The 27,083-nt window shown below is 42.0% G+C and overlaps 1 protein-coding gene across 1 annotated transcript in view; it reads left to right on the forward strand.

Moving 5' to 3' along the window:
• The window catches only part of LOC138368647 (uncharacterized), a 203,217-nt gene that overhangs the window by 106,329 nt on the left and 69,805 nt on the right, over positions 1-27,083 (forward strand). The window contains exon 2 of the mRNA XM_069331350.1: positions 6,258-6,401. Within this exon, the coding sequence (XP_069187451.1) occupies positions 6,298-6,401 (104 nt within the window). The 5' untranslated portion in view covers positions 6,258-6,297. The remainder of the gene's footprint in view (positions 1-6,257; positions 6,402-27,083) is intronic.

The following is a 27,083-nucleotide window of genomic DNA, read 5'->3' on the forward strand; positions in this document are numbered from 1 at the left end:
ACCTGCTCAGACCCTTAAAATACTTCACTCTCGTGTTTAGGAGAGTTGTGCCTTAAGCATAGACACTGTGTCTTCCCATATTAACAGGGACTTGATGAAATTAACGTCTAAATGACCCCTCACTTGCTCTAGTGCTCTTGGGAGGTGGTGATCTTTGGTGTATTTAAATACTCCGAAATTACCATCTCTTTTTAGGGTCTGAGCAGGTGGTGGAGCGGGTTAAGGCGTACCTGTTATGCCAGTTGCTGGAAGGCTTCTGTGCTGGCTAGGGTTCGAGTCTCCTGGTGGGAAAGTGTTCTAAAGTTGTATACTTCACTCTCGTGTTTAGGAGAGTTGTGCCTTAAGCATAGACACAGTGTCTTCCCATATTAACAGGGACTTGATGAAATTAACGTCTAAATGACCCCTCACTTGCTCTAGTGCTCTTGGGAGGTGGTGATCTTTGGTGTATTTAAATACTCCAAAATTACCATCTCTTTTAAGGGTCTGAGCAGGTGGTGGAGCGGGTTAAGGCGTACCTGTTATGCCAGTTGCTGGAAGGCTTCTGTGCTGGCTAGGGTTCGAGTCTCCTTGTGGGAAAGTGTTCTAAAGTTGTATACTTCACTCTCGTGTTTAGGAGAGTTGTGCCTTAAGCATAGACACTGTGTCTTCCCATATTAACAGGGACTTGATGAAATTAACGTCTAAATGACCCCTCACTTGCTCTAGTGCTCTTGGGAGGTGGTGATCTTTGGTGTATTTAAATACTTTGAAATTACCATCTCTTTTAAGGGTCTGAGCAGGTGGTGGAGCGGGTTAAGGCGTACCTGTTATGCCAGTTGCTGGAAGGCTTCTGTGCTGGCTAGGGTTCGAGTCTCCTGGTGGGAAAGTGTTCTAAAGTTGTATACTTCACTCTCGTGTTTAGGAGAGTTGTGCCTTAAGCATAGACACTGTGTCTTCCCATATTAACAGGGACTTGATGAAATTAACGTCTAAATGACCCCTCACTTGCTCTAGTGCTCTTGGGAGGTGGTGATCTTTGGTGTATTTAAATACTTTGAAATTACCATCTCTTTTAAGGGTCTGAGCAGGTGGTGGAGCGGGTTAAGGCGTACCTGTTATGCCAGTTGCTGGAAGGCTTCTGTGCTGGCTAGGGTTCGAGTCTCCTGGTGGGAAAGTGTTCTAAAGTTATATATATATATATATATATATATATATATATATATATATATATATATATATATATATATATATATATATATATATATATATATATATATATAACTGAAAACTCACACCCCAGAAGTGACTCGAACCCATACTCCCAGAAGCAACGCAACTGGTATGTACAAGACACCTTAATCCACTTGACCATCACGACCGGACAAAATGAGGTGATAGCCGAGGCTATTTGATTTTTTGGATTTAACAGGATTTTGTCCGGTCGTGATGGTCAAGTGGATTAAGGCGTCTTGTACATACCAGTTGCGTATGTACAAGACGCCTTAATCCACTTGACCATCACGACCGGACAAAATGAGGTGATAGCCAAGGCTATTTGATTTTTTGGATTTAACAGAATTTTGTCCGGTCGTGATGGTCAAGTGGATTAAGGCGTCTTGTACATACCAGTTGCGTTGCTTCTGGGAGTATGGGTTCGAGTCACTTCTGGGGTGTGAGTTTTCAGTTGCATATTGTCCTGGGGACCATTCAGGCTTGTTCGCATATATATATATATATATATATATATATATATATATATATATATATATATATATATATATAAGCCTATACTTGCATAAACCACAAGTGAAGATAAACAATCTTTGGACAACACCCACCAGTGGGACTCGAACCCAGAAAGCACAACTACCTTCCAGTAGCTGGCATAACTAGTATGCTTTAACCCACTACGCCATCAGACCTTACAAAAGAAGTAGATAGTTCGAGATATATATCTCAAACATCTCTACCTCCCGAAGGCACCAGATGAGTGAGGGGTCAATCTGCATTTTTCGTCAAGCCACTGTCAATGTGAGAGAACTCGTGTCCAGCTTATAAGCCTATACTTGCATAAACCACAAGTGAAGATAAACAATCTTTGGACAACACCCACCAGTGGGACTCGAACCCAGAAAGCACAACTACCTTCCAGTAGCTGGCATAACTAGTATGCTTTAACCCACTACGCCATCAGACCTTACAAAAGAAGTAGATAGTTCGAGATATATATCTCAAACATCTCTACCTCCCGAAGGCACCAGATGAGTGAGGGGTCAATCTGCATTTTTCATCAAGCCACTGTCAATGTGAGAGAACTCGTGTCCAGCTTATAAGCCTATACTTGCATAAACCACAAGTGAAGATAAACAATCTTTGGACAACACCCACTAGTGGGACTCGAACCCAGAAAGCACAACTACCTTCCAGTAGCTGGCATAACTAGTATGCTTTAACCCACTACGCCATCAGACCTTACAAAAGAAGTAGATAGTTCGAGATATATATCTCAAACATCTCTACCTCCCGAAGGCACCAGATGAGTGAGGGGTCAATCTGCATTTTTCGTCAAGCCACTGTCAATGTGAGAGAACTCGTGTCCAGCTTATAAGCCTATACTTGCATAAACCACAAGTGAAGATAAACAATCTTTGGACAACACCCACCAGTGGGACTCGAACCCAGAAAGCACAACTACCTTCCAGTAGCTGGCATAACTAGTATGCTTTAACCCACTACGCCATCAGACCTTACAAAAGAAGTAGATAGTTCGAGATATATATCTCAAACATCTCTACCTCCCGAAGGCACCAGATGAGTGAGGGGTCAATCTGCATTTTTCGTCAAGCCACTGTCAATGTGAGAGAACTCGTGTCCAGCTTATAAGCCTATACTTGCATAAACCACAAGTGAAGATAAACAATCTTTGGACAACACCCACCAGTGGGACTCGAACCCAGAAAGCACAACTACCTTCCAGTAGCTGGCATAACTAGTATGCTTTAACCCACTACGCCATCAGACCTTACAAAAGAAGTAGATAGTTCGAGATATATATCTCAAACATCTCTACCTCCCGAAGGCACCAGATGAGTGAGGGGTCAATCTGCATTTTTCGTCAAGCCACTGTCAATGTGAGAGAACTCGTGTCCAGCTTATAAGCCTATACTTGCATAAACCACAAGTGAAGAATTTCTCTCACATTGACAGTGGCTTGACGAAAAATGCAGATTGACCCCTCACTCATCTGGTGCCTTCGGGAGGTAGAGATGTTTGAGATATATATCTCGAACTATCTACTTCTTTTGTAAGGTCTGATGGCGTAGTGGGTTAAAGCATACTAGTTATGCCAGCTACTGGAAGGTAGTTGTGCTTTCTGGGTTCGAGTCCCACTGGTGGGTGTTGTCCAAAGATTGTTTATCTTCACTTGTGGTTTATGCAAGTATAGGCTTATAAGCTGGACACGAGTTCTCTCACATTGACAGTGGCTTGACGAAAAATGCAGATTGACCCCTCACTCATCTGGTGCCTTCGGGAGGTAGAGATGTTTGAGATATATATCTCGAACTATCTACTTCTTTTGTAAGGTCTGATGGCGTAGTGGGTTAAAGCATACTAGTTATGCCAGCTACTGGAAGGTAGTTGTGCTTTCTGGGTTCGAGTCCCACTGGTGGGTGTTGTCCAAAGATTGTTTATCTTCACTTGTGGTTTATGCAAGTATAGGCTTATAAGCTGGACACGAGTTCTCTCACATTGACAGTGGCTTGACGAAAAATGCAGATTGACCCCTCACTCATCTGGTGCCTTCGGGAGGTAGAGATGTTTGAGATATATATCTCGAACTATCTACTTCTTTTGTAAGGTCTGATGGCGTAGTGGGTTAAAGCATACTAGTTATGCCAGCTACTGGAAGGTAGTTGTGCTTTCTGGGTTCGAGTCCCACTGGTGGGTGTTGTCCAAAGATTATATATATATATATATATATATATATATATATATATATATATATATATATATATATATATATATATATATATATATATATATATATATATATATATATACAGTGCATAACTGCCATCAAGATGGCAGTTATGCACTGTATCCACTACACCATACTTCAGAGCCCTAAAAGTGGTAGGAATTCTGGGGTATTTAACCAACCAGAACTCCATTCCTCTCCAGGCATTGAGATAGTGAGGGATCTCTCGCATTCTTTCATTAAGCCCTGTTATGTGGGAGAACTCAGTGCGAAATGCTTAATGCACAGACTTGCTTATAAACCACAAGTTTGTAGTATATAACTTTTTAGACACTCAACCACCAGGGGACTCAAACACTGGCCATCAAGGTGGCAGTTACGCACTGTATCCACTACACCATACTTCAGAGCCCTAAGAGAGGTATGAATTCTATCCTGTGGTTCCGGGTTCGATCCCGGGTGTCGGCGAGGAACAATGGGCAGAGTTTCTTTCACCCTTCTGCAGTTACTTGTTACCTAGCAGTAAATTAGGTACCTGGGTGTTAGTCAGCTGGCATGGGCTGTTTCCTGGGGTTGGAGGCCTGGTCGAGGACCGGGCCGCGGGGACACTAAAGCCCCGAAATCATCTCAAGATAACCTACCCATATTATAGAATGGAAATAAATTCCCTAAAACGAGTCTAGCGTAGGATGACAAGGTTAATCCCCTAAATTAGAAACCTGTCATTTGAAGAACGTTTGATCAAGCTTAAATTACATTCTCTAGGAAGGCGAAGAATTAGGGGGTGACATGATAGAGGTGTACAAGTGGATAAACAGGCATAGCTAAGGGGATATTAATAGGTTATTTAAAGTATCAACACAAATCAGAACATGAAACAATAGGTATAAATTTGTTTAAGTTTAAGTTTAGGAAAGACCTGAGTGTATACTTGTTCAGTAACAGGGGTTTTGATTTGTGGAACCATTTACCACGTAACGTGGTGGAGGTGGGGTCCCTTGATTGTTTCAAGGAGGGGTTGGACATATATGTGAGTGAGATTGGGTGGTTATAAATAGGAGCGGCCTCATATGGTCCAATAGGCCTTCTGCAGTTACCTTTATTCTTATGTTCTTAACTCCCAGAACCCTCTCCGGGTATCTCCCTCCAACACACGCCACGTCACACATCACAATTTCAGGCTGTAAACTCATTCTCTGGGAGTTGTCTTGGACATTACGTCTTCCTCCCATTACAGGAAATTACCACTTTATTCTCTTCCTGCCACATCATGATAATAGTTCCAGAGATAATCAGTTACCACTATGGGGAAGTATGGAGGTAGATTGCGTGCAGTGAGTGGATCTTGACTATGGACTCTGACACCACCACGTGGGTGACACTTAACATAGCTTCTCACCACCAATATCCACTTTCATCGATTACACTATGATTACTGCTCTTGTTACTGCTACTGTGACGACTTTTACAGGAGAGCCTTACACGACTCAGAGGTAATTGTCAATGATAACATTGTTGCGTCTTTCATTGGGACTAGGACCAGCTCTTCCATTAGCAGCTTGTGTGTGTGTTACCTGTCTGAATAAACTTGCAAACATATCCACATGCATTGAATAATCAAATGAAATGCACTCAGTGAAATGTTTGCACTTTCTCTGTATTAACAAAAGTTCACAGTAATAAATGAAACAGCAGAAGGCTTATAGGCCCCCTGTCAGAAAGCTCCCAGATAGAATGTCTAGCCACGGCTAGTATACAGTATTTATATACTTACAAATTTATAAATAATTTTAGTCACTGCTAGCATAAAATATTTGCAAATTTAAAAATATTTCTAGCAACTGATAATATATTTTCAAAACGAACTGTTGACACACTATGTGAAGGTGTCACCAATTATGCTTTAAACTGTGAGAGAGAAGTTGGTAACTTTGTGACATCAAGATGTGTTGCAGTGTTGTGGTGTTGCATTGCAGGAGCAGACGAACTGCAAGTGTTATTGTGGGGTGGTGTTGCATCCAGCAGGCCAATGAAGATTTAATGCAATGTTTTATTGCATTGCAAACTGGGTGTTCACATTAGAGTGGTGTTTCAGGAGCCAGCAAGGTGTAATATGAGAAGGTATTGCAGGATATGTCACCCAAGGATGTCAGTGTGATTGTGAGGTTTTTGGAACTGGCAAATGGAGTGGAAATGTATTAGAACTTTGCAAAAGCATTTAAATGGTGAGAGATAATTCCTAGTCGTGTTGCAGGAGATTGCAGATTGATGGAGTCAATTTCTAATTTTGTTGCAGAAACGAGAGTACGAAGCAGGAAACACACTTACACTCTGACATGGACAAGTTAAGGCTCTCCAAGGCATTGAAGTACATCCCCAACAAACTGAGACGCTTCTTGCTGATCACTTTATGCTTCTTCTTGTTCTTCATCCCATTCAGGTGCGTCCTCTCTCTCCCAAGGCATATTTACTACCCAGGATTTTCAGCCACAAGTGTCCTGTTGTTATGATAACTGGTGCATTATTTCATCAGTATCATGTTGATAGAAAGACCAATCTGTGATTGGTCATTCTTAGTGAAGTTAGCGACCCACGTCACTTAACTCTCACACCACCAACACACCCACGTTACTAACACTCCCACACCACCAACACACCCACGTTACTAACACTCCCACACCACCAACACACCCACGTCACTAACACTCCCACACCAACAACACACCCACGTCACTAACACTCACACACCACCAACACACCCACACCACCAACACACCCACACCACCAACACTCCCACACCACAAACACTCCCACACCACCAACACACCCACCCGACCAACACACCCACGTCACTAACATACCTACTCCACCAACACTCCCACACCACCAACACACCCACGTCACTAACACTCCCACACCACCAACACTCCCACACCACCAACACTCCCACACCACCAACACTCCCACACCACCAACACTCCCACACCACCAACACTCCCACACCACCAACACTCCCACACCACCAACACTCCCACACCACCATCACACCCACGTCACTAACACCCACACCACCAACACTCCCACACCACTAACACACCCACACCACCAACACTCCCACATCACCAACACTCCCACAACACCAACACACCCACGTCACTAACACCCACACCACCAACACTCCCACGTCACTAACACTCCCACACTACCAACACACCCACACAACCAACACACTCACGTCACCAACACTCCCACACTACCAACACTCCCACACAACGAACACACTCACGTCAATAACACACCCACACTACCAACACACCCACACCACCAACACGCCCACGTCACCAACACTCCCACACTACCAACACACCCACACCACCAACACGCCCACGTCACTAACGCTCCAGCGGTCTGTAGGGTATGTCAGCACTGTGGAGAAATACCCGACAAATCACTGAAACATTATCTAACAAAGGGCACAGTTAGAAATCCGTTAGGATTTCCACTTAGGTTCAACAGAGCAGAAGTAGATGTTAAACACATGGGACAAAATCTTACTGAAGCGACCATTCAAGTCATAAATACTCACACTCTGCCAGAGTAAAACAGAAACAAGCAACACTTAGTGGGCCAGCCAGTGGCTCAGGACCACTGGATGCAAAATCCTTGTTGCATCCTCTAAATCACGTCACCCATATTTATTTAGACAAACCATCCAGCAGACTTATTTGTTCTAGCCTTAGTTATGTTCGGTAAGGACGGTGGGGTTAAGTGAAGTCAGTCACTTCTATGATAATTTAAGCAAATTTGTTCTATCCCATTAAAATGCATCCTATTAAAACCTAAAATTATCTATATTTAGCAAAAATTATATTTATACTACACAAATTTAACCAAATGCAACCTATCAAAAGCTAACGAACTAAATATAAGCATGCCATATCCTCCCCTACAAGCCTATGTCAACTCTGTCCATCTATTACAAGAACTAGCTATAGCTTGAACCCAAACAGGTTAATTTACACTATTTTATGAACAAGCAAGGTCATTACCCTTAAAATATTATATATTCTACCCTACACAACCTCACCTAACCTGACTTAGCACATCCAAAGCTAGATTTGATTAAAGTTGACAAAATTTATGCTGTCACCTAAATTCAATCTAATTTAAGACAATTTCCACAAAATATGCCCAAATGTTTCGTATCATAGCACAGCCAATGTTCATTTTACCTAAGTTTACCTATTCCATCTAAATTTAATGTATATTTCCAATATCCAGCATCCAGTTTTAGCACGACATAGCTAGTTCCCACGACCATTTCATAGTGCTAGTGCTGTGTCCCTCTAGATATTTCCAATATCCAGATGTGTTTTTCTATTATCAATTCTACCAAACCAGACTTCACCTAACCTATCCAAACACAACATCAGCTACAATCATCTAAATTATCCCAACCAAAACCTCAAATTCTGTTAAACATACCTCAGCACATCATACGCAGAGTGTGAGTTAACTGTTAGTGTTGTTAATGCATGCTTCCGACTTCCATAACACACTGGATTACAGCTGATTTTGCTAATATATTATTATTAGAAGTGTGTTGTTACTAGGTATTTTCCTCATATTACCACAACTTTATCACCTTGGACCTAACTTCTGATATGGCATACTGAGAAAAGTGTTGATTTCGAATAAACACTAAATAACCTATACCGGACCTGCTTGGATCTTTATTGAATATCGTATCAATATTCTTAGAAAAGTGATGTATTGCAATTATGTATTGATCATATTCCTGAAACTGTGTATTGTTTGTGCAAGTTGTGTATTAATTGCATATGTTTTGTAAGTGTAATTTGGGAATTTAGTAGTTCTGTTTCAATGTGTATGTGCTAGTTATGTATTGTTCATATTTTGTGCTAGTTGTGTATTGATTATATTTGTGCGAGTTGTGTATTAATTGTGTATATGTTGTAAATGTAATTGTATTTGTGTGAATTGTGTTTTTGCGCCTGTTGTATATTGATTGACATTGTGTAAGTTGTGCAACTATATAGCAAGTTTGGATGCATTAATTGTGCAAAGATGTGTATTAGTTAACACAAGTTGTGTATTAATTATCCATGTTTTATAATCATTTTTGTGTGAATAGTGTATTTATGTAAGTTGTGTTTTTAATTGCTGGAGTGGAACTGATGTAACTATTTTTTGTGCAATTTGTGTATGTGAAAGTTCTGTATAAGTTATCTGAAAAAAAAAATCTTGATGAGCAAGTGTGAAAGTGCATTTTGGTTTATGTGTCAATGTGTTGGTATTTTTTTGTGTAAATTATGTTTATGAAATTGTGTAATTTTAGTAAAAGTGCATTTTTGATTGTGTGAGTGTATATACAATTTGTTATATTTAGGCAAATACCATACTCTGCGTAAATGTCACACTTTGAGTGTACGTGCAATATTTGTGTAAATTATATATTTTTGTGTGTAAATAATATATTTTTGTACATAACATATTTTTGTGTGTAAATGATATATTCTATGTATAAATGACATATTGACGTGGAAATGTCATACTGCATGCGCAAATGCCATATTGAGTGTAAATGGGTTAGTGAGTTATGATGCATGTTTATTTTTTTATTTTGGTTGTTGTTGTTTAAGATTCGCTACCTGGAACAAAAAGTTCCAAGTAGCACGGGCTATGGTGAGCCCGTCTTATTTTGGTGTATTTTTAGTGTACGTACGTACAAGTGTAGCATTTGGTGTGACTGGTGTTAAATTATATATTTCAGCGTGCCTCATCTCAAACTCAGGGTTAGAATAGGATAAGATAATGTAGGGATAGCTTATTCTAGGATAGGTTAGGTTGGATAGGGTAGGATAGGATAGGATAAGTTAGGAGAAATTAGGATAGGTTAGGTTAGGTTATGCTAGGATACGGTATGAGTAGGATAGGATGGTTAGGATGGGGTAGGTTTAAATAGATCAAGTTGGGGTAAGTTAACTTAAGCTTTGTTAATCTTTCTTCATATGAAAGATTTCTAATTTGGGGAATTAACTTAGTCATCCTACGCTGGACACGTTCAAGTGAATTTTTATCCATTCTATAATATGGCGACCAAAACTGAACTGCATAATCTAAATGGGGCCTAACTAGAGCAAGATATAGCTTAAGAACCACACCAGGTGTCTTGTTACTAACGCTGCGATTAATAAATCCAATTGTTCGATTTGCCTTATTACGAACATTTATGCATTGATCCTTTTGTTTTAAATTCTTACTAATCATAACTCCCAGATCCCTTTCGCAATCCGACTTCGCAATCTCAACACCATCTAGCTCGTATCTTGTAACTCTATCATCATTACCTAACCTCAGAACTTTACATTTATCAGCATTAAACTGCATTTGCCAATCCTTTGACCATTTCAAAACCCTATCTAGATCAACTTGAAGTGATAGTGAGTCCTCCTCCGAATTAATTTCCATACCAATTTTCGTATCATCGGCAAATTTGCAAATGTTGCTACTCAAACCTGAATCTAAATCATTTATATATATTATAAACAACAGAGGTCCCAGGACAGAGCCCTGAGGTACTCCACTAACAACATTATCCCACTCTGACTTAACCCCATTTATACTAACTCTCTGTTTCCTTTGGAATAGCCATGCCCTAATCCAAGTTAATATAGCACCCCCAATACCATGAGACTCTATCTTTTTAATTAGTCTTTCATGTGGCACTGTATCAAAAGCTTTGCTAAAGTCAAGGTACACAACATCACAATCCTTACCACTATCAACTGCCTCAACTATGCTGGAATAAAAAGTTAGCAAATTTGTTAAACATGAACGGCCATTTGTAAAACCATGTTGCGACTCATTTATTAATTTATGTTTTTCAAGATGGAGACGAATTGTATTTGCAATTATTGATTCAAGTAACTTTCCCACAATAGACGTTAAGCTAATTGGCCGATATTTTGACGCAAGTGATCTATCTCCTTTCTTAAAAATTGGTACCACATTAGCTACCTTCCATGACTCTGGCACTCTGCCTGACTCTATTGATTTATTAAATATGGTAGTTCTTCAAGGTAAACTAGTATGTTTAGTATGTCACATATGCACGTATTTAATAAGTCAATATTGACTATACGAAAGTGCGAGAACGGGTTGCAAAGAGACACTTGCTGTAAAGCTGGAATCCTTTATATGAAAGCTATATCAGAGAAAATACTGTATGTTATATAAGACAAGGACCAAGGAGTAATTACCTGGGTTTAGTCACTTGCTAGTGTGTTAACCGGTTTGCCCTATATCTACCTAACATTAACTGGCCAGAAATGTGATAATAAACAAGTTTCGGTAAGACACTTCCCTTGTTTGGATGTTGACTGCGTGTTGATGGAAGAAGCACTAATTTGATCTCCATAATACTTCATCCAAGGGAGAATTATAGGAACTAAACTCGCTCCCACGACTCTAATCTTAAGCAATGGCTGACCTCCCTCACCACTGACGCTCTGGCTCTCCTTGTCCTGATGTCAATGAGTGATCGAAGGGTCACATTTACTTTATTTTGGTACTGATAATTAACTTAATTAAAATGAGATGTTTTTATGATGTTAAAAGTTCAATGACTGCTGTATTAACAATAATTCCCAACAGAATAGCTGGTGAGTTTATAGCGCTATGTGGCAATGATATCTCGTTTTGATGGAAAGTTCCACTGTGCTACATTTTCTATGGGTTAACTTGTGCACACAAACCAGCAGCAATATTATCTGCTTCTTGTATTTAATATTAATAAATGGTGTCGGATTTTTCGTATACATACATACATACGTATACATGTATACATATATACAGGTGTATGTATGTATACATGAATGAATGAATAAAATGTATGTGTATGTATGTATGTATGAATAAAATGTTTGTGTATGTATGTATGTACTCACATATTTGTACTCACCTATTTGTGCTTGCGAGGGTTGAGCTTTGTCTCATTGGTCCCGCCTCTCAACTGTCAATCAACTGTTGTACAGATTCCCGAGCCTATTGGGCTCTACCATATCTACATTTGAAACTGTGTATGGAGTCAACCTCCACCACATCACTGCCTAATGCATTCCATTTACTAATTACTCTGGCACTGAAAAAATTCTTTCTGATGTCTCTGTGGCTCATTAGGGTACTAAGTTTCCACCCTTACTCTTCTTTTTTCCAGGGATGTAAGGTTATGTATGCATGTATGTATGAATGTATGTATGTATGTATGTGTATATATGTATGTATATGTGTGTCTGTATGTGATTTTTGTTTTGCGTTTTTGGGTTAGGAAAAACAGAATAAATAGTTTTGGGGGAGTAATATTAGGATTTTTGTGTATTTTTTCGAGGTTCAGGAATGTTTAACCTAAGAATATAGTGACTAGTCCCAAGCTGAGTTGTCAGAAGTATCAACTGAGGTACGATATTTGGACAGCTAATTTTGGTTGAACTTAGAACTACATCATAAATTATTACAACTGTAGATGCATTTTTATTTTTTGTATATTTTCCAAGTCTGGGAATGACTAGCCTATGATCACAGGAATTAGCATGCAAATGTGTAAAATGTATATTCTTAAACATGTGATAAGGTTAGGTTGGGGGCCGCTTGTGACGTCATGGGCGGCTAAATCAACGGTTCCTATTGGTTGAACGATACGCCTTGGAGCTGGTGGCATGGGTATTAATAACAAAAGAATAAAGGTAACTGCAGAAGGCCTATTTTACTTATATGCGGCAGCTCCTATTTATATCTACCCAATCTCGTTCATATAATTATATGTGCACTGAATGAGTATTTTGATTGGGTATAGATGGGGAATATGCTACAGTGAGGTGTTTTTCAGCGTTAATGAGGCATACGTGGGATTGGCAGTGTGGAAGAAATAAATGATAATGTCTGAGTGATGGAGCAGCTTGAACAAATCTAGAAGGGCCAAGACGAGGATTCGAACCTGCGTCCGAGAGCATCCCAGACGCTGCCTTAATCGACTGAGCTACGACATGGTTAAAAGGAGTTGAAACCGAAGTTCTACTGAACTTACTAGATCCTGCAGCCTCTCCGAGGGACAAACCAGGGTTTTACACAACTTCCCCATGCACTCGAGCTATGTCAAAAGGCCGTTCTTCCTCTTCGCCCTTACTTCATTACACACACAAATCCTCGTCACGGCCCTTTTGGATTTGTTCATTCGATGCATCAGGCAATTGTGATTTCTGTGTGTAATGGTGCAGCTTGTTTTGAAAATTTGATAATAACATATATTTGCATTTCGTTAGAGACTCCAACAGGGGTTTCAGTATTGTTCCTTTACAGGGTGACAAAGTTAATCCCCCAAATTATAAACCTGTCATATGAAGAAAGATTGACTAAGCTCAAATTACATAAGAACAAAGGTAACTGCAGAAGGCCTATTGGCCCATATAAGGCAACTCCTATTTATAACCACCCAATCCCACTCATATACATGTCCAACCCACGCTTGAAACAATCGAGGGCCCCCACCTCTACTACGTTTTGCGGTAATTGGTTCCACATATCAACAACCCTGTTACCGAACCAGTATTTACCCAAGTCTTTTCTAAAGCTAAACTTATGCAATTTATATCCATTTTTCGTATTCTGCCTTGTATTGATACTTTTAATACCCTATTAATGTCCCCTTTGTTTTGTCCATTCATACTCTTGTAAACTTCTATCATGTCACTCCAAACTCCTCGTCTTTCCCGTGAATGTAATTTAAGTTTTATTAATCTTTCTTCATATGAAAGATTTCTAATTTGGGGAATTAACTTTGTCATCCTTCCTGGACATGTTCAAGTGAATTTATATCCATTCTTTAGTACGGCGACCAAAACTGAACTGCATAATCTAAACGGGGCCTAACCAGAGCAAGATATAGCTGAAGAACAACACCAGGTGTCTTGTTACTAACGCTTCGATTAATAAATCCCAGTGTCCTATTTGCCTTATTACGAACATTCATGCATTGATCCTTTGGTTTTAAATTCTTACTAATCATAACTCCCAGATCCCTCTCGCAATCCGACTTCGTAATCTCAACACCATCTACCTCGTATCTTGTAACTCTATCATCATTACCTAGCCTCAAAACTTTACATTTATCAGCATTAAACTGCATCTGCCAATCTTTTGACCATTTCAAAACCCTATTTAGATAAATTTGAAGTGATAGTGAGTCTTCTTCGTGTTAATTTCCCTACCGATTTGTGTATCATCGGCAAATTTGCAAATACTGCTACTCAATCCTGAATTTAAATCATTTGTATATATTATAAACAACAGAGGGCCCAGGACAGAGACTTGAGGCACTCCACTAACAATATTATCCCACTATGACTTAACCCCATTTATACTAACTCTCTGTTTCCTTTGGAATAGCAATGCCCTAATCCAACTTAATATAGCACCCCCAATACCATGAGCCTCTATATTTTTAATCAGTCTTTCATGTGGCACTGTATCAAAAGCTTTGCTAATGTCAAGGTACACAACATCGCAAACCTTGCCTCTATCAACTGCCTCAACTATACTGGAATAAAATGATAGCAAATTTGTTAAACATGAATGGCCATTTGTAAAATCATGTTGTGATTCATGATTAATTTATGTTTTTCATGATGAAGACGAATGGTATTTGCAATTATCGATTCAAGTAACTTTCCCACAATAGACGTTAAGCTAATTGGCCAATAGTTTGACACAAGGGATCTATCTCCTTTCTTAAAAACTGGCACCACATTAGCACCCTTCCACGACTCTGGCACTCTGCCTAACTCGAATGATTTATTAAATATAGTAGACAGAGGCTCGCAAAGCGCCTCTTTGCATTCTTTAAGCACCCTGGCATTCACTTCATCCGGCCCTGGGAGTTTGTTTCGTTTGAGTTTTACTATTTGTTTCATAATATGATCCCTGGTAACTGTTAGACTAGTCAACCTGTCTTCGTCCCCACCCACTTAGACTTGTTCGGCTGAAGGCATAGTGTTAAGTTCTTCTTTAGTAAATACAGAGATAAAATATTTATTATAAATACTACTCATGTCTTTGTCATTATCTGTTATCTGAACTGTCTTGGTTTTTAATGGTCCTATCCTTTCCCTAACCTTTGTTCGATATAACTGGAAAAAACTTTAGGATTTGCCTTTGCTTGGCCTGCTGAACGAACTTCATAGGTTCTTTTTGCCCTCCTTATCTCTTTTTGTAACATTTCTAACCAGTTGTACGAATTCTTATTCTAAACTGACATCCCCATTCTTAATCCTTTTGATCCAAGCTCTCTTTTTGCCTATAAGGTTTTTCAGATCCTTTGTTATCCATTTCGGGTCATTTGGATTTGATCTATTCAATTTGTAAGGTATACTACGTTCCTGTGCTTTGCTTAGAATATTTTTTAATAAGTTATATTTTGTATCCAAATCGAAATCCACTTTTACATCACCCATCGCTGGGTTCACGTCATGCTCCACGACCGACCCACCCCCTATGACCATGACTTTCCAATCTGTATGACCCATTAAATTTATTTTTAAAAAGTTTTTACCTTAGAAACAAATTATAACTTAGCGTATACCACCTATGTACTTATTAATCAGCTACATAGTGACTATAAGCAATAAATCAAATATGTACTATCTTGTGCGAGAGCGGGTTATCGACTGAGCTACGACAGGGTAAAAGGGTTGAAACCGAAGTTCTACTGAACTTACTAGATCCCGTAGCCTCTCCAAGGCACAAACCAGGCTTTAACACAACCCTCCCCCCATCCCCTGCACCCGAGCTATGTCAACATGCCGTTCTCCTTCTTCGCCCTTACATCATCACACACAGAGATCACAATAACGTGACGCATCATATGAACAAATCCACAAGGGCCGTGACGAGGATTCGAACCTGCGTCCGGGAGCATCCCAGACAGTGCCTTAATCGATTGAGCTACGACAGGGTAAAAGGGTTGAAACCGAATTTCTACTGAACTTACTGGAACCCGTAGCCTCTCCGTGGCACAAACCAGGCTTTTACACAACCCCCCCAGTGTCTGATTAAGGCAGTGTCTGGGATGCTCCCGGATTCAGATTCGAATCCTCGTCACGGCCCTTGTGGATTTGTTCATTTGATGCATCACGTTATTGTGATCTCTGTGTGTGAACACTCCCATCTCACCAGCACTAAAACACTCCCACACCAACATATCACACCAAACCTGTCTCCTGAAGCCCACATAAAGAGAATAACGTCTGCGGCATATGCGAGGCTGGCTAACATCAGAACGGCGTTCAGGAACCTGTGTAAGGAATCATTCAGAATCTTGTACACCACATATGTAAGATCAAACCTGGAGTATGCGGCCCCAGCATGGAGCCCGTACCTTGTCAAGCACAAGACAAAGCTGGAAAAAGTCAAAAGGCATGCTACTAGACTAGTCCCAGAACTAAGAGGCATGAGTTATGAGGAAAGGCTGCGGGAAATGCACCTTACGACACTGGAAGACAGAAGAGTAAGGGGGGTGTAATGATCTCTTCCCCTCTCACCGGCCTCTTCCCCATACCAGGCAGAGTCAAATGTCCCTACCCTTGATCTTAGAGGAGACAGGCTTGAACATAAATTATCAGTTTTGTAAACATTGCTCGCAGGTGTCCTGGGGCCCCATAGAGGCGCCTTGTCTCCCTTCTCATAGCTGGGGAGAGCTGACTCAATCTTCAGGAATTCAAGTAGCTTTCCACGGCAGATCAGTGAAGGTGATTGGCCTGAGATAAGGGCCAAGTCCTTATTGGCCCTAGAGTGCCAGACCTCAGGCCTACGTGTTAAATGGTTGGCCATTGCCAAAAATAATGGGTGGAGCCTGGGGCTGTATTAGATGGTGGGAGGAGTAATCCTTCCCAGCAATAAGTTGGAAAAACTAAATTTCATCAGTGTGTCTTGGGAGTGTATTAGGAACAGGGCCGCACGCCCGTATCCTCGGGGCTGAGGGCAGCCATCAACATCTGGGCCGTAGTTCGGGTATTTAAGGTATAGTAGCACTTGAGTTTCGTGCCCTCAATAAATATCCATTGTGCCTCTAGGGAAATAGAATAGGTTATGTGTTCAAATTGTCTTAATTTACATGTTTCATAAAATAAATTGTATAGCTTGTCCAGTGGTATTCACTTAACTCCCCTTTTATATATTTTGCTACTTTGTCATTTTTAGGTGTTGTATTGGCAGCCCCCCAGGTTCTCCTACAATTAATCGATACTAAAGTTGCCCTTGGATTTAAATTAGTAACGTAAATTACACAAACTAATTTTCCAAAATTTATTACTGAAATTCATATTACCCGGAGTCCCATGGTTACTGATTCCTTGCCTTCCTGGGGGATCGGTGATAGACACATTCAGGTATGGTTGGTCGGGAAGGTGGTGGCAGTGCTTTAATGGTTTTTATTTTATAATTAGTAATAAGCGAATAACCCTTGTCCTTGGTGTATCTTCCTCATTTAATATTCCTCTTATATACGTGGCAGTCCAGTGAGGGGTCATGCTGGACTGTAACAGTGTTAAGCTGGGGTATTGAGTGAAGAGAGACAGAGAATTACAACAGAGAGCGTATAGTACGATTATGAGAGATCACAAGATAACAGGATTAATACTGGGGAACATCGGGTTATTACAATAGAGGCCGCGGTTATTACGACAGGGTAAGCGGCCATTACAATGGTAGCAGCGGTGTTTCAATAATTTCTTGACGATTATTGAAGCCTCACGCGCCTGTCCGTTCGGTTATGCTGTGTGGTGAGGGTGCAGCCGGGGCCCATGAGATAAGAGTCGACGGTAATCCTATGTGGTGCGATTCGCATAGAGTAGGCGATTCTAGGGTCGTGCGGGGCTGGTAAGTTTAATTAGTCACTTAAGTGTATGCGCTAGCAGGCAGTTAAGTGTGGAGGCCGCCTTGGGTAGTTGGAAAGGGTATTATTTTTCTCGACCCTCTGCAACTACGGACAAGGGTGCTGCGTGGTGGTTTTCGCAGCAACAATTCTAGGTGTCGAATTGTCGGGGCGGAGAAGTATTAGGACGCTAATTATTATCCCCGAGGGCGTGTTAGGCGACCCAATCGCTAGATTTTTACGGTACAGCCATGAAGGTACCAAGAGTTCACTGAGGGATGGCCTAGTAGATTCTCTAGCAACGGAATAACGGTGGTGTCGGACAGTTAGATCCGTCGGTTGTTCCGCTATCTAGTCTAACCGTTGACCGCGAAGGACGGATTATTTGGTACTGTCGGGATCTAGGTGGATGTGGTTACCTAGGCTTGGAGAAGCGACAGGGCGGGCCAGGACGGGACGGTTATAGGTTAAATCGAGATTTCCTTAAGTACTAAATTAAGTTCCCTGTATATTAAGTTCCTTTTCAGGTTAAGTATCCCTTCGGTAGTTAAGTGTTCGCCCTTGGTTACCTAATTCTCATAAATAAGTGTTATTATCTTTCTAAGTATTTGTTTTACATGTTTAAGTCTGGATTTTTTTTCGTATTGTGCAGTATTAATTCTTTGAGGGAATTACTAAAAGGTGAGTGGTTTACTGTGTTCAAGTGAAGTGCGGTGTATAAAGTGAAGTCAGTGAAAGAACTGAAATCAGTGAAATCGTGGAAAATTTTTGTGATGACATTTTTCAAAGTCGCTTGGAAAATCTCAATTTCGGAATAAATTCTAGTTTTGTGCCTGGCCATACGATCATCGGTTCGTCAGTATTAATTCAAGTGTGCGATTAAAGTGATCCGAGTGCGAACTTTGAGAGACCAAAAGTCGATTTTTGGTCATTTAAGCGAATTAGCGTTGGGACTGAATTTTCTAGCGGTTTTACTCAGCGCCCAGTGTGACAGCGCCCAGTAATTGTTTGCGCTCAACCAAGTGTCTAAGTGTCTCGCGAGTAGTATATTCAGTTCAAGTGATAAGCGAACTACACGTCGCTATTTAATTTATAATTTTGAGAAAATAAATACTTGGTTAATTAAGAATTAGTGCGGAGACTAATATTCGTATTCTGAGGATTCGGCTTCGTGACAGTGAGCGCGCCTTTAATTTTTGTATACTTACCAACGTGTCCAAGTGGTTAGCGAGTGCTATATTCCGTTAAAGTAACAAGTCAACTACGCGCCAGTATTTAAATTATAATTTTGGGAAATTAATTACTAATTTTTACTTAAGGTTCAGCGCGGCTCTGTCTGTAGCCGTGAGCGTCGCAGTTATCAGTGTATATTTCTCAGTATTCTACAACGCGACCGGCGGTGAACAAGTGAATGCTATGTAAACATAGAGTTCATACAGTAACGTAAATAATTAATTTAACATTAATTTTGTTTAACTAATAATACTTATAATTATGTCCGAGCGCCGTTGTTAGTGTCGGGCGTTACGGAATTAAAAACAATTGTTGAAGATATAAACATCGCGCCAGTGTTAAATTAACGATAACGTCATTCATTCCTAGTGCGCCTAAGATTTACAAGAAAAATTTAGGAAATTCAGTTAACGTAAAGTGTTGTATTTATTGTGCGCTGGTAAACTAGACTGATTATTTTCGATAAATAAAAACAGAGTTGAAACTAAAGTAATTACAGTAAATTCAGTGTAGTCTCTTTCGCGTAAATATTACTTGTATAATTTCAGTATATTTTGTTAAAGAATTCGGGAACTATCAATTTTTCTAAGATTTATATTGGATTTGCATTTACAGACAAGAAAGTCGTACTATAATTTTTTTTATATTTGCGTTACCAGTCCACTTCGAGTGTCTAATAAATATGGTGGAAATTAATTACATTTTTTCAAGTTTATTCTAGTAGTTTGATCGATTGACAATTAACGTAACCTTTTTATGTAGATTATAAGTGCGCATATATAGTTTGTTCAACATCGTATACAGTGTTTGTTTCACAAGTGATGATTAGTAGTCGATGCCGGTTGCGTATTTCCATCTGTCCGCATATAGATTTGACGAATGAGAGCAGAGGATAATAAGACTAAAGAATTCATTCATTGGTGTAGCGTAGTCAGCGAGACACTGACGCCGACAGCTGTCATCGTCTGTCAACAAGCTGCGGTAATTTATGGTTTTCACTGGGGCTGTGGAACGCGGTGACCAACGTGAATGAAGGGTAGTTCCGGTCTAGATGTTCAAGAGGTTTAACATAAAAGGATAGAGATTATTGAGCGAGTGATTAGTTGTTGAGATCGGGGTTGTGTTAAAATTTCACCGCAATCGTTTGTCGGGATCAGAACTTTGCCTGTTTTCCCCAGGTAGGGTTAGCTTGCGAGGTTTAGCGAGAATATGTCGTGTGATAAGCACATGAAGCTCAGGAGTAAAGGTATGGTAGACGACGAGGCTACCGGGGGAGCACCATCGACAGACCCTCACCTGGTGAGGGCAGTACAGACGTTAGCCCTTGCGGAGGGACCCCAAGCGAACCCCACGGGGGGTGTAACGGATCCGGGTGCCCAAGGGGCGGCAGCCCTGGACGAAAGCAGGATTTCATTGGGGGGCTCTGGCTCACCGGACATCACGATGATTGGTGAGGCGATAGGAAGTGATGGGGTTGGGGCCCCCACTATTAGAACATCCACCCCAGTTGAACAAGGAGTTCCCGGGGATGATGCCATTGTGGGTTCTCAAGGCCTGACGATCCCTAGGCTTATGAGCGTACACACACCACCACCACAACCCCAACAATTACAACAGGTACAACCCGACGCACAACAACAAGCCATACAGATGCTACTACAGTTACTGCAGGGGCAAAACGGATCACAACAACACCAGGTACAACAGGTTGCACAACAACAACAGGTACAACAGGTTGCTCAACAACACCAGGTACAACAGGTTGCACAACAACAACAGGTACAACAGGTTGCACAACAACATCAGGCACAACAGGTTGCACAACAACATCAGGTACAACAGGTTGCACAACAACATCAGGTACAACAGGTGGCACAACAACAACCACAGGTACTACAGCTGCTGCTACAGTTACTACAAGGACAGAACGGTTCACCACCCTCACACAATCAACAACAGGGTCAACAACCACCTTATCAGAGTAGTGCCTCAAATAGTTACTCACCTGGGGTAGCCCCTTGGTCACTGGGGAATCCCTCCTCACCCCACTCCCAACCCCTATCCCCATCCTACACCAAACCCCTCATAGTTCCTTCCCCCCCTGGTCAGGCACCCCCTTACACTCCCAGTACTCCATCCTATAGACCGGGACTTGTGGCGTCACTCCCGAAGTTGTCCTTGCCAAGGTTAAATTGTGCTGAACTCCCATCGAATAAAGTGGAACGCAACCGTTGTGTGGAAAATTGGTTGTGGGAGATGGATTCTGTGTTAGCCGCGGCTCCTGACGATGAAACTAAAATTAATCTGGCCACTGGGGCATGTGTGGGTCGCGACGGGCCCCTGAGGAAGTCTGAGCATTTGGTGACGTGGCCACAATTTGTGCAGGCCATCAAGGATCGATTTAAGGCGAAAATTACTAAAGAGGAGGCTCGTCGCTACTTAACGTCATTGCAGAGGGAAAAAGGTACTCAATTAAAAGATTTTGGTGCCTTCCTTAGGACCAGGATAGGCGATCTCACTCAGGAGTTGGGTTACGATGCGCAGCAGGAGGAACGGTTTGCAAAGCAGCTATTTTGTAAGGCCTTGCCCGCTCATATCAGTCCATACCTCGCTACGGACACGGCTTCCCTGAGTTTTAGGGAACTCGTACAATACGCCGAAGACCATATAGATGAGGACTTGGATGCGGAGGAGGCGCGGACGTCTCCATATGTCAATGCGGTGAGCAGGAAGGTAGAGAGCGGACAAGGGGGCAATAGGTCAGGACCCCCCAGACGAAAGCGGCGGGCAGTGGTCGCACGCAACAACCCCCACGTAATGACTGGTGGGACTCGCGTACTTGTTTTAATTGTGGGAAAAGAGGCCACGTAAAAGCGAGATGCCGGAAGGGGAGAACAGAATCATGAGAGAATCCTGCCTCGGGTGGTGGCAGACCTACGTTTGAGATGAAGGTTGAAGGTGTGAGATTGACAGTTTTTGTGGACACCGGAAGTCAAGCAACTCTCATTAAAAAGTCAGTCTTCAGCACACTTAAAGAGACACGCCTTAAGCGTTGTGAGAAGCATTTAATAGCAGTGAATGGTCAACATATTAATATCTTGGGCCAGGCCACTCTCAATTTTGAAGTAGGTAAGGAAGAAGCTTACCGACACACTTGCACGATTGTCGAGAATCTTGCATTCCCTGGTCAGATTTTGTTGGGAATGGATTTTCTGGGACGAGTTAACTTTTCTTTGTCGGCTCAAGAGGGAGCAAGGAAGTGCAGATTGAAGTTGGGCCAGGTAGTGTATCCCATTAAAATGGTAGATCATCCTCCAGTAATTGCTTCCATTAGCAAGAAACAGAAGTACAACATTCACTACCCTAAGTTGTTTAAGTCTCTTCCAGACACAGAGAAGAAATCATGTGGGTTACATGCCTTGGTGAAACAATGTTGCCCACCACGTTCAGTTAAATTCGTTAAAGTATCAGTGGGACGTCACATTACACCAGGTACCACCCTTCAGGTGGCTGGGAGATGTGACAGGTTGTTGATCCCTCATCACTTGATCACAGTGCTTGATAAAGGTGCCCTTATTCCAGTTGTCAATCTCTCGCACAAAACCTATCGTTTCAGGGCAGGTGATAGGGTGTCTCAGGCTACAATTGTAGAAAATACAGGAATTTTTCAGTATCAAAGCCAGGAGGAGATGCCAGCCACCATAGCACAATGTAGTGCACTTAATGTTACAGAAAGTAGTACACAGAGGAAACACAAGACCGAGACAGGAAAAAGTAGTTATATTCAAGAAGTTGATAAGTTAATCTCGGCTCTGGATTTGCAACATGTGCAACAGTCAGATAGGAAACTTTTGAGAGGGATTTTACGTAAATTCCCTAGACTGTTTGCAACAGAAGACGATCAGATCGGGCTTCTGGATAGGATCGAGCATGTTATTCCTACAGGTGATCATCCTCCTATTTACACCCGTCAATGGAGACTTCCGGAACGGGCGAAGGAAGTAATTAGGGATGAGTGTCAGAAAATGTTGAGACAGGATGTGATAGAGCCTAGTACATCACCATGGTTGTCGCCAGTGGTGTTGGTACGTAAACCGGATGGTAGTTATAGGTTTTGTGTTGACTACCGAAAGATAAACGAAATTACTAAAGGTGATGTGTATCCTTTGCCACGGATACAAGAAATAATAGATCAGTTTGGGGCAGCCAAATACTTTTCCACTCTGGATGCGAAATCTGCGTATTGGGCCATCCCAGTTGCTGAGAAAGATAGAGAAAAGACCGCCTTCTCTGATGGGGTTCATACTTATCAATTCAAGCGGATGCCTTTCGGGTTAAAGACAGCGCCTTCATCATTTCAGAGGGCAATTAATTATATCCTCAGTCCAGTCTTGGGGAGGCACTCGTTAGCGTACCTGGATGATGTGGTTATCTACTCCAGGACGTTTGATGATCACTTACGAGATTTGACTGAGACGTTGGCATTGTTAGATAAGGCGGGGTTCAAACTCAACGTGAGTAAGTGCACTCTAGCATCTCAGAAATTCAAGTTTCTGGGATTCCAGGTGAGCACAGACGGTATCCGACCTGACCCCGACTCCTGTCGTGCCATTGCTGACATGCCTACACCTAAGACAGCAAAGGATGTTCGAAGGTTTCTGGGGGCAGCCGGATATTTCCGTCGCCACATTGAGGGTTTTGCAAGTACAACAGCACCGTTAACTGAGCTTACTAAGAAAAATGTTAAATTAGTTTGGAAACCTGAGCATGATAACGCTTATGCAAAATTAAAAAGTCAACTCATTACCACCCCAGTCTTGGCAGTACCGGATTTTGATAAGGAGTGGGAAGTACACACTGACGCCAGTGGCATAGCTATTGGTGGGTGCTTAATGCAACGTGATAATGACAATCATCCTCATCCAGTTGCATATTTCAGCAGGAAGGTTAAGGGTCCGCAGGTCCGCTATTCTGCAACGGATAGGGAAGCTTTGGCTGTGGTAGAAAGTGTCAGGTACTTTGAACCGTATCTTTTCCAACGTCACTTTGTCATTTATACAGATCACAGGGCTTTGACTCATATTTTTAAGAAAAGAACTAAGTGCCCTCGCATGTCCCGTTGGTCTCATGAACTAGCTGCTCACTCATTCCAAATACTTTACAAGCCTGGTCCATCACATGTTGTACCAGATACTTTGAGTAGAAACATCGCTACTATTAACGTAAATCTTAATATTGAAAATATTTCCAGTGAGAAAATGCGAGAATTCCAGATGAACGAACCAAGGTGGAAGGAAATTATTGAACTTTTGGAGGGAGGAAAATATCCGTCGAAGAAACGTAATTTAGCAATTCATGATTTTGAAATGAAGGATGGGGTCTTATTTTATGTAAAGGGACAGCAGGATCGTGCAGTTTTTCAGTTGGTTATCCCAGAGGTGTTGAAGAAGTCGGCGTTGAAACTCGCACATTCGTCTAAGATTGCAGGTCATCCGGGGATTTTTAAAACTCACATGAAAGCCAAGTCACTCTTTTTCTTCCCCGGTATGTTAACAGTGGTCATTAACTTCGTTAAGTCCTGTGGTCATTGTCAAAGGAGGAAAGGTACCCTTAAGGTACAAGCTCCATTGCAAGAATTCCCAGAAATTTTGGAACCTTTAGATCGGGTGGGGGCTGATCTGATTGATCTGCATCACAGTCATTCAGGAAACCGTTACGTATTGGTGTTGGTAGACCACCTGTCCAGGTACACCACACTGATTGCATTGCCTCAGAAGGATTCACGAACTGTTGCAAAGGCGTTCTTAGATAGGTTCGTCACTGTATTCGGTCCCCCTAAAGTGTTAGTTTCTGACCGAGGTCAGGAATTTAATGGGAATATTTTTAGAGAAGTATGTAAAATTATAGAAACCACGTCAGCATTCACGACGGCTTATCACCCTAAGGCTAACGGCATGACAGAACGGACGAACCGGTCAGTTAAAGATATGCTTGCAATTCTTGCAGAGCATGATGCAAATTCGTGGGACGAACAACTCCCCTATGTCCAGTTGGCTCTGAACACTGCCATCCATCGATCCATTAACACCCAACCCCTTTTGCTGTTCACAGGTCATTCATGTAATTTCCCGTCAGGTCTGCTTAACAGACATAATATTGTATATGGGGAAGATTACCCATCAGAAGTTTTAAATAAGATGAAAAATGCATGGAGAATTGCAGCCAGGGCTTCCAAGACAGCACGAGACCGCTATGCTCAGCATTATGACAAAAAGGTACGACCTCTTGAGTTGAAAGTCGGGAGTCTTGGGTTGAGAGTTAATGAGGCGGCTCCTGCCAATCAGAGTAGGAAACTTGCTCCTAGATGGCGGGGCCCTTACCGAGTAATTGAAAGAAAAGGTCCGGTTAATTTTGTTATTAAAGGTATTTTTGAAGACCAAGTTGAGAGAACGATTCACATTAATAAATTAAAACCTTATCACGCGAGGGAGGAACTAGAGCTGCCTTCAGCAAGTCTAATTCCTGACCTGTCTAATGATCCAAGTGCTGAGTCAGATGATGAGGATGACCTTCTGTCAGATCTCATCAGTAGTCAAGTTCAATCTTGTCACCCCATGGTAACAAGGTCGCGAGCTGTACAGTAAATTGTTAATGATCTCCCCTAGTCAGGTTTAGTAATTTCGTAATAATTATCCTGTAGAGGTAATGGTGTGTATTTACTGATGTACATGGCTCAGGTAGCATACTTGCCTTGCTCGGGGGTTTCCATCTACCTATACCTCAGAGTAATATCCATGCTTCCGCCAGTTGTTGTTGACTGTCTTTCTCAGGTCTGATGGTACACCAGTTCCAGCCTCCCAGTCACACGTGAACCAAGGATCGAGATCAGCAGGTCTGGGGATGACCCACCTGGCTGATAAGATCGGGGTCTGAGGCACGTTACATAAAGTCCTCCCCCTTGTACCCGGTAACTCGTCAATTGGTTATCCGGAAGGGGTGACTGGCGTACAGTCACCCGGCCGACACCTCACGTCACTAACGAGGTTGTCCCAGTCCAGCCATGCTGTCTTCACAGAGCAGAGTCCAGTCACCATCACAACCGTGGGCAAGCTGTCTCAAGGTCACCAACCAAGCCCACCAGCCACGTAGTCAAGACTGCGGGAAAACCGGAAGTGGAAGACGAGTGGTCTACGAAGAAGAACGCTAATTGCAAGGCCTTGTCAGCTCTATCAAAACCTGCGGTTGCGTCGTCTATGGAAACCAAGATGCAACGCGGTGGTCTCAGGTACGAACAGCACTACCCCTACAGAGTGCTTGCGGAATCGCCAGATGAGGTACAATCCTGTACCTCGGCCCAAGTTCAGCTGCACGAGGGGTTGCACGGAAGGTGTACCGGCCCAGTAGTATCGGGATAACAAGTAAACGCCGATAGATGACGTCGCCCAGGAGCTGAGGCAGGGCCCACCTGTCCTGTCACCATGCCATCCTCTTCAACGCCACTCGAACCCCACTACCAACGCGAGACATCGTGATACGTCGAAGTTGTGCTCTGTGGCAGCCATGGTTAACAACAATCCATCAAGATTGCTTGGGGAGCGATAAGAAGAGGTGAACCCGGGTTCCTATTAGCGGGGTCCACCTGGCGGCAGCCGCCAGCTGTCACTCAAGTCAGGTGCGGGTAGTACGAGTCCCCCTGTACTGTCCGTAGTTGCCCGAGGCCGGAAATGGAACTTCCAGACGACCAGGATCTTCAAGCAACATGAGGTAGTCGCCGGAATCTACAGCAACGAAATGTCAACAGGAACGAACGAGAGAAAATATTTATAGAAAAGTTTCATATACAAATAAACGCTATTAATATAGTAAACTGTGGTAACTCGGAACAGTTCAACTTTTAATTTTCCTTCTGATAGTAAGCACCTATACACCTTCGGAAAGTTCTCT

Source organism: Procambarus clarkii, chromosome 25, assembly GCF_040958095.1.
Source record: "Procambarus clarkii isolate CNS0578487 chromosome 25, FALCON_Pclarkii_2.0, whole genome shotgun sequence".
Lineage (NCBI taxonomy): Eukaryota > Metazoa > Arthropoda > Malacostraca > Decapoda > Cambaridae > Procambarus > Procambarus clarkii.